The following is an 8,491-nucleotide window of genomic DNA, read 5'->3' as shown; positions in this document are numbered from 1 at the left end:
AAAAAAATGTATTAGGCTGTGTTGATTCAATTTATATGGACAATTCAGTATTGTCAAGCTATCAGTCTTCCAGAAACATTTCAAGAGTAGAGGTGGCATTATGTTTTACCTGCTCCTCCAGATCATCAATTACAACCAAGTCTCCACTATCAAACTGACACATCTGTCGAGACATGTTCCAGAAATTCGAATGATATTCTGTATCAGCAAACCAGTAGCAGTGTCCCCTGAAGGAAATCCAGCCTTTCCTGCAATCCAGACACTTTGGTCTCACTAGACAAGGGGGAAGAGCAGAATAAAGTGAAACTTTGGTAAAATAATCTCAAAACGAAAATATATATATATCTAGAAGAAATCCATGTGGACTTATTTAACATTTCAATCATCAAAATTACTCAAGCAAAGCTTTTAAAGGTAGAGTGCAGATCAATACTGGCAGGTGATTAAATTACGATATCATTCTAGTCAGAAGTGGCATACCACAGGGTTCACTAAAAAACAAAAACAATATTCTCTGAAATTAAAACTTGGCTGTAAACCTGTTGCTAATGACTTCATTTTACTGGCTCACTTTGTGGTCAGAAAAGTGACCTTCAGCACTCTACCTGTGATAATAATGGTCAGCTATGTCTTGAAAAACTGTTTATAACAGAATATTTCAAAAATAAAATGAGTAATCAAGAGTTTCAAAGGTAATCTAGAAATATAATTACTATCTGGAGGACAGAAATGTTCAACTTTAAAGGATGAAAATGTCATGACAAAATTGTAGAAGATTTTCAGGGCATCTTTGTCTTTGCATTGATTTTCCTTCTCCTTTTTCTGTACTCTCAGTTTCTCTTTCTCTTTCTTCAGCTCCTCTTTCTCTGTCTTTAGCTCCTCTTTCTCTTTGCTCAGCTTATCTTTCATTTTGTTCAGATCCTCTTTCTCCTTGTTCAGGTCCTTTGTCGTTTTGCTCAGCTCTTCTGTCTTTTTGCTCAGCTCTGCTTTCTGTTTGCTCAGCTCTGTTTTCAGTCTGTTCAGCTCCTCTGTCTCTTTGCTCAAGTCTGCTTTCTTTTTGTCCAGCTCCGTTTTCTCCTTGTCCAGCTCTCTTTTATTTTTGTTCAGCTCATCTTTCTCTTTGTTCAGATTCTCTTTCAATTTGTCCAGCTCTGTTTTCTTCTTGTCCAGCTCTCTTTTATTTTTGTTCAGCTCATCTCTCTCTTTGTTCAGATTCTCTTTCAATTTTTCCAGCTCCTCGGTTTTTTTGGTCAGCTCTGCTTGCTCTTTGCTCAGGACTTCTTTCTCTTTGTTCAGTTCCTTTGCCTTTTTGTTCAGCTCCTCTTTCTCTTTGCTCAGCTCCCCGTTTTTTTTGCTCTGCTCCACTTTCATTTTGTTTAGGTCGCCTTCCTCTTTGTTCAGTTCATCTTTCTCTTTGCTCAGCTCCTTTATCTCTTTGCTCAGCGCGTCTTTCTCTTTGTCCAGTTTGTCTTTCTCTTTGCTCAGCTCCTTTATCTCTTTGCTCAGCCCGTCTTTCTCTTTGTCCAGTTTGTCTTTCTCTTTCCTCAGCCCTGCTTTCTCTTTCCTCAGCTCTGCTTTCTCTTGGTTCAGCTCTATTATTTTTTTGCTGAGCTCATTTATCTTTTTGATCAACTCTCCTTTCTCTTTGATGAGCTTATCTTCCTCTTTTTTCAGCTCATCTTCCTCTTTGTTCAGCTGCTCTTTCTTTTTGATTAGCTCCTCTGTCTTTTTGCTCAGCTCATCTTTCTCTTTGTCCAGCTTATTTGTTTCTTTTTTCAGCTCATTTGTTTTCTTGCTGAGCTCGTCTTGCTTTTTGATCAGCTCCGCTTTCATTCTGTCCAGGTCTCCTTTCTGTTTGTTCAGCTTGTCTTTCTCGTTGCTCAGCTCTTGTTTGTCTTTGCTCAGCTTGTTTTTTTCTTTGTTCAGTTTGTCTTTCTCTTTTCTTATCTCCTCTTTCTCTTTTATCAGCTCATCATTCTTTTTGTTCAGTTTGTCTTTCTCGGTGTTCAGCTCCTTCTTCTCTTTGCTCAGCTTGTCTTTCTCTTTAATAAGTTCTGCTCTCTCGTCATTTTTTTTCAGCAGCTCCTCTTTCTTTTTGCTCAGCTCGTCTTTCTCATTGCTCAGCCCTGTTTTCTCTTTGCTTAGCTCCTCTTCCTCTTTTTTTAGCTCCTCTTTCTCTTTGCTCTGTTTGGCTTGCTCTTTCCTCAGCTCGTCTCCCTCTTTCTTCAGCTCCCGTCTGTTACTAATCAGCTCCTCTCTGTCTTGGTTCATCTCCTCTTTCTGTTTGTTCAGCTCCTCTTTCTCTTTGCTCAGCTCGCCTCTCTCTTCCTTCAGCTCCTCTGTCTCTTGTTTCAGCTCCTCTGTCTTATTGTTCAGCTCCTCTCTGACTTGAGTAAGCCTCTCTCGGGTAGCCCTCTCTCTTAATATGCTCAGGCGTCTGTCTCGGATGACCTGCTCAATTTGGTTTTTCATCATCTTTCGTTGGTCAATCAGTCGCTTTTTGTCTGTTGTAAGAGTTTTGATATTTTCCAGCTGATTGGCCGTCTTCATACCCACTATAAAAACACACACATTAGTCAGAATGTCAGTGAGTCTGTATTGGAGAACATCATCACAATTTTCAGTTGATCTCTTAAGCCCTTTTAGGATATCAGACCATATTCTTTGGCTAGAACCAAAGGACACTTAACTGATTTTAATATTTCATTAACACATTTATTTTGGGGGGCTGCATGGTGGTAGCACAGTTGCCTTGCAGCAATAAGGTTCATTGATTGAGTCAGTGGGGTCCATATCTGTTGAGTTTGCATGTCCTCCCTGTTCATGTGAATATTGTCTCCGGTACTCCGGCTTCTGACAGGAAGCTGGGAGCCGACAGTCATCAGCCTGACAGCCTCATGGCTGTCAGGCTCATTTGTCTCACTAAATTGCCCTTAGGTATCCAGCCTTCATTAAATATGAGTCTGTTCATAAAAATAGCCATTTAAATTTAGGAAATGTAATTAATAGACAATAAATAAATAGGTCTTAAAGGATCCATGATTAGTTGTAACAACAGACTTTATTTAAGAAATATTTATTTTAAAAGTAATACACTAATTATCCTGTAGGCTGTTTAGTTCCAATAAATTTTAGTGACCTCCTTGGGTGAAAAATATAACAACCAGAGAACCAGTGTGTGTTTGTGTGTTCCAGTATTGTCTGGAAAACTATAAATAGGATTTTAGACCTCTCCCCCCGCCCCAGCGTCCAGGTGAAACTCAAAATAGTTTCTGTTTTTCTAGCAACAAAATGCGCATCTCTCTCTTCCCTCCATTGTTTCTGTTGCTGCTGAGAAACGGTGGTTCTCCCCAAGACGAGTAGAGGAAATAAAATTAAATTACAAAAGAAAATAGTAACGCAAAGTGATTTCGATAAGTAACTGTAGTCTGACTACTGGATTTGAAATAGCAACGAGTTAGATTACTTGTTACTGAAAAAGTGGTCCAACGTCAGTAACGCATTACTGACATCACTGATAACAAGATATACATTTTTAACAAACATTTAAAACTCTGAGCAGAATACACCAGGCCAAACTCTTGGTCAACCCACAGAAACAAAAGGTAAATAGAAATTTTTATTTGTGTAATTGAACTTAACTAAATTGAGAGGACTGGTGTCTGAGGCGTCCTGCTCCCAAATTGAAGAGTACAATTGTAGTTTTATGGTGAAATAAAGGATCTAATGGAATAAAAGGACAAAGATGCATATGGGCTTTGCAGCCCTGTATCCGGCAAACCTGACAAGGGGCCGGCGGATGTGTTCTTCCAGTGCAGAGTTGGACACTTGAAGTCGTAGGGCAGCTTTAGATATCCCTCTAGTTTTATAGAGTTTATGGGAAGCACCAACACTGATTATTTGGGAGGTGGACCCAATGAGGAGGCTGACCTCATCAGTGGAAAGGTAATGCTGGCATGCCGATCCCGCCAATCTATCTCCTATGTGTGCATAACTTCTTTCAGTGTGTACATTTATTATTTCATTACTAAACATGAGCATGCTGACCTCATGTATGTGAATCTTTTTTAACAGAGGCAGAAGCCATTTCTTCTTTCTGCGTCTCTGCTTGCCTTTGGTGTTGAGGTGACCTCTGTGCTTGCTGTACATTTGCGCTGCTGTAAGTTTTGTATGCTTGTTGTCTGTACATGGAGAGAAGAAATACATTTGTGTGATTTGTTAATAAATTTTGTGATTAGTGTATGCGCTCCTGTTTGTTGCACTCTGTGTGTTGGTGTGAAAGGACCAAGGCCCGCCTGCATGTGTGTAGCTTCTAGTAAAGAGACCCCTGCTGAGTTGTTTGGGTTGATCCCAGAGGAGATTTGTGTATTGTTATATTTTTGTTTGGCTTGTCTTGTTGTGTTGGTGGATGGCGAATGAGAATATATTATGAACAATTAAGAAATGATCGTTGTTGGATGGTATACTGCTGGATTTGTTTTGTTAGGCACTGGTAAAACATGAGGTTGTTTGTTGTCATGGAGCACCTGGCTGTGTTCCATGGAAACAAGGGAGCTTTGGGCTCCCCCCCCTTGGAAGTAGTTTGATAGCCTTTAAGATGGATTTGCACAGAGATTTGATAATGCCAGGCCGCCTAATCAGACTAGAAGACAGAAACTAAAAAGGGGATCAAAGAGGAGATGAACCAAATGGTAGTTAACTTTATAACTTTGTCCCAGGACAGGATCTGTAGTTACAGATCAAGGTGTTTGCTTCAAAGAAGCCATCTTTGCTCTGTAGCCCCAATAAAACTTTTCATAATTACTGGCTTTAGACCCTGTCCTTAGGGATGACCCTGCTCCCAGCATGGGGGCGGGCGGCAGAGCAGAGAACAAAGTGGGGGAAATCAATGTAGCGTGACCATTTCATTGGTATTTTAAGATTTCTTATGGAGTTCAATGCTTAATGTTGCAAATCAGTTTTTCAAGACATCTTCATTTTTGCATGGTTTAGAAGAATAAATAACTTTGGAATTTGTGTGTTCCTGTTGGAAAAATAAGAATAAATTTACAAATATTTCTTCTCTTTCTCAGGACGACACAATTGGGAGACACAGCAGAGGGCAACACGCTATCTCACTCATTTCTGACTTCAGTTCTGAAACCGGATCACTAGAAGATGTCATTGCATATTTCAAATAATCATGTGACATTTACAATCAGTTCAATTCATAGGTTTCTTTACAACAAGGATGGGACACCCTCCCAGTCGGCATCTACTGAAAGAAAATTACTGATAAAATGGTGAAAAAGGAAAATAACTCTTATAATAAAGTGGATTGACGTTAGATGTGAAATAACAATTGAATAAAGACGTGCTTCTTTAACAGGTGATCAAGAAAAGTGAACATTAATTTATTTTTTTTTCTTATAAGAGGATCTCCCTGCACAAAAAATGCATTTTGTTTGGAGAACATAGACCTGTGACAGAAACCCAAGAGTTGAAGACTGACATGAACTTTACAGGTTCGACAATGATGAAGGTGGCATTTTTCAGACTGGACAAACCTGACCAAAAGAGCACTTTATGAGAGACTCCACTAGGGAGATTAAAAATAGCTTTGAACGAATAAACTGAAGACTTTAAAAAGAATTGGTGAAAACAAAACAACATTAAAAAAGATTGAAAATAATGTTTACTTAAGCAGAAAAATAAAAAAGGAAAATTATATTTAGAACTTTAAGCAAGACAAATTTTAGCTTGAAAATGAGGAGAAATATGTGATTTGGAAAATAAATATTTGGTTATTTCCTAAATAAAATCAATAAAAATTGGGAAACTCCAAATTTAGAGTTAACCAGTATCTTTATGCCAAACATTAGTGTGACAAACAAAAAATTACTTAAACAGGTAAAATGTGAATCTTTAAAAATGCTGTAAAATCAGTGAAAGACTTGATGTTTTTGGGTGATGTTTTCTTAAAAAGATGTAATTCAGATGGACTATTTGAAAATTAAAGATCAACTGATCTTTAATGTGAAAAAAATACGTTAAATCATAGAGAATAAAGTTGTGTTCTTTCTTTTGTGAGATGTTTGATTGTTCAATAAACACCCCCAACCAGTTTTGGTCAGACTGAAGCAGGGGTTACATCATGTAGCTTCTTGGAACAGAAATGTGAGATTACTGTCTGTCCAGCTCCTTCACACTCAGCACCAAACCACTCCAGCACCTGGTGGGAACAACGAGGCGCTGGAGTGCTCATCTATGAGCAAATATAAATAGCTTGTAGATGAGCAATTTAGCTTTGCTTGACTACAAAAAGCAAAGACAAATTCCTGCAGTTCACAAGCCAGACATCCTCCTCTCCTCAACTACGCCTTTAGCTCTTCCATAAAAACTTTAACACCTTGACAGGTTTCAAGCTGGGCAGCATTAAGTTGAACTGATTCTTGGTAACACTTCAGTGTCCCTGACTTTTTATCAACCCTCACATCTCCTCTTACTGCTGAACGCTTGCATCCCAAAGCTTTAAACCTCTAAATACTTGTTATAAAGGAAGCAACTTAAAATATATTCTGTTGAAATGAAACTCACTGTAGACAAATTTTGCAGCCAGTATGACACAAAGCAACCCCAAACACACCAAAAACAGAGAAGAGCACCGGAGTGTTGATGGTTCCACTTCTTCTTCAGCTGAAAAAAACAAGCAATGGAATCAATAAGTTATTGATCAATCAATCAATAAAGTTTATTTGTACAGCACATTTCAGCATCAAGGATGTTCATCATTAAAATCATCAAAACACATCGAACATGTTGGTCAGTGTTCCAGTGATTACTGGTCCAAAGAAGTTTTAAACAGCTGGGTGTTTATCCTTTTTTTTTAAAGTAACTCAGTGTTTCTGCTGTTTTGCAGTTTTCTGGAAGTTTGTTCCAGATTTGTGGTGCACAGAAGTTGAAAGCTGCTTCTTCATGTTTGGTTCTGGTTCTGGGGATGCAGAGCAGACCAGAACCAGTCACTCTCAATATGGCTTTTTTAAATGTTCGCTCTCCCTTAAACAAATCTTTTATAGTAAATGATTTGATTTTAGATGCTAAACTGGATTGCTTGTTTTTGATAGAAAATTGGTTGGGCACAGATGCACCAGTTGTGCTCACTGAGGACCGTTTTAAATTTTATTTTTGTGCTCGAAGTGGCAGGAAAGGTGCTGGTACTGCTTCAATATTTAATAATTCAGTGGGTGCTAAAAAGATTTCACTTGAGCATCATGCCTTTGTTTTTAGCAACTTGCAAATACTTTGTGTTACTGTCTACAGGCCGCATGGACAAACTGATTTTATGACTGAATTTTTTTAGCTTTTATCTTTTATTCATGCTAAGTATAATAAGATTATTGTGACTGGTGATTTTAATCTAGATGTTAATAATCCATCTGACTCTTTGTCCAAACAACTGTATGGATTTTATTCAGCATGTCAACCAACTCCCTCACAACAGGGGCCACACCCTTGACCTCGTCATGACCTTTGGTCTGACCTCTGATGTGTCCTCTGTTGTTGACCTGGCTGTGTCTGACCATCACTTTGTGTTTTTTGCTGTCACTGATTTGATTCAGCGTGACACCATGGTTTGAACTGTTACTAGACACCATCTTATCCCTGAGGTGATTGATCATTTTATTAAGAGTGTTGCCCCAAATGTCCCTGATATTTTAGCTGCTTCCTGTGACTCTATGGTCAGCCAATATTTAAACAAAGTGAAATCTAACCAATCTAATCAGAAGTCTCTGGGGTCAGCAGGTCCATGTCTGAGGAAGACCAGCGCCTGACGGAGGACCAGACTGAGGCGCACACACACCGGTGCAGCCTGGGGTACCTCCTGCTACCCCTGCACTTGTTTTATGAATAAATTAATCAAAAAGGCTGACAATGTCTTTTGGTGTTGTATCCCTCCCCCCATGATTTTGTTGCGGTCTTCTGAGCGGGGCCGTAACACAAGGTTAAAAACATTTTTGTTTAGAGATGATTATTTAGAATAATAAATTAAACATCACTAATTTTAGGCCACACTAAAAATTGTGTTTATTTTTTACTTATTGCATTACTGCATTCTATCTATTCTCCATTTTATGTTTTCATCATGTAAAGGACTTTGAATTGTTGCTGAATTGTGCTATACAAGTAAATTTGGCTTGCAGAGAGATTTCTCAGATGATACAAGAAAATTAAAGCTTAATTTTACATGTGACATAAAAACAATTCCTGTTACAGCCCATGTTAAGAAACTATAACTTCCTGCAGAGGGAATAAAAATGTGGGAAATGCTTTTGGGTAGCATTGTTACTTTTTAATCCTCAAAAACTGTAAAATACATATAGAGTCACTTACATTTAAGAGGATTTTTGGCATTGTTGACATTGACTGTAGAAGAGCTGTCTTCATCCATGTTGTTCTCCATCCTTTACGGGAAAAATAAAGATTTAGATATTATAAAATGTCCAACAGCTGC

General features: G+C 38.3%; 1 protein-coding gene across 1 annotated transcript; it reads right to left on the bottom strand.

Annotated features, from left to right (window-relative positions):
- Positions 1-46: 46 nt before the first annotated feature.
- Positions 47-8,448, bottom strand: LOC106942947 (trichohyalin-like). The gene is made up of 5 exons (XM_015026300.1): positions 8,371-8,448; positions 6,577-6,675; positions 1,216-2,555; positions 714-1,134; positions 47-273 (listed from the first exon to the last, which is right to left on the bottom strand). The coding sequence occupies exons 1-5, from the start codon at positions 8,438-8,440 to the stop codon at positions 62-64; spliced, it is 2,142 nt and encodes a 713-aa protein (XP_014881786.1). The 5' UTR covers positions 8,441-8,448; the 3' UTR covers positions 47-61.
- Between the last annotated feature and the right edge of the window lie 43 nt (positions 8,449-8,491).

Source organism: Poecilia latipinna, unplaced genomic scaffold (genome assembly GCF_001443285.1).
Source record: "Poecilia latipinna isolate Pla-1442-1.1 unplaced genomic scaffold, P_latipinna-1.0 Scaffold4711, whole genome shotgun sequence".
In the NCBI taxonomy this organism is placed as follows: domain Eukaryota; kingdom Metazoa; phylum Chordata; class Actinopteri; order Cyprinodontiformes; family Poeciliidae; genus Poecilia; species Poecilia latipinna.
The sequence above is the reverse complement of the archived record's forward strand: the minus strand, read 5'-3'. Positions and strand labels throughout refer to the sequence as shown.

Coding starts and splice junctions, on each gene's coding strand:
- LOC106942947 (XM_015026300.1), bottom strand. CDS start 8,440: ATGGAGAACAACATGGATGAAGACAGCTCTTCTACAGTCAATGTCAAC. Junction 6,676..8,370: donor TGCCAAAAATCCTCTTAAAT/GTAAGTGACTCT, acceptor TGTTTTTTTCAG/CTGAAGAAGAAGTGGAACCA. Junction 2,556..6,576: donor GGCTGCAAAATTTGTCTACA/GTGAGTTTCATT, acceptor GTGTTTTTATAG/TGGGTATGAAGACGGCCAAT.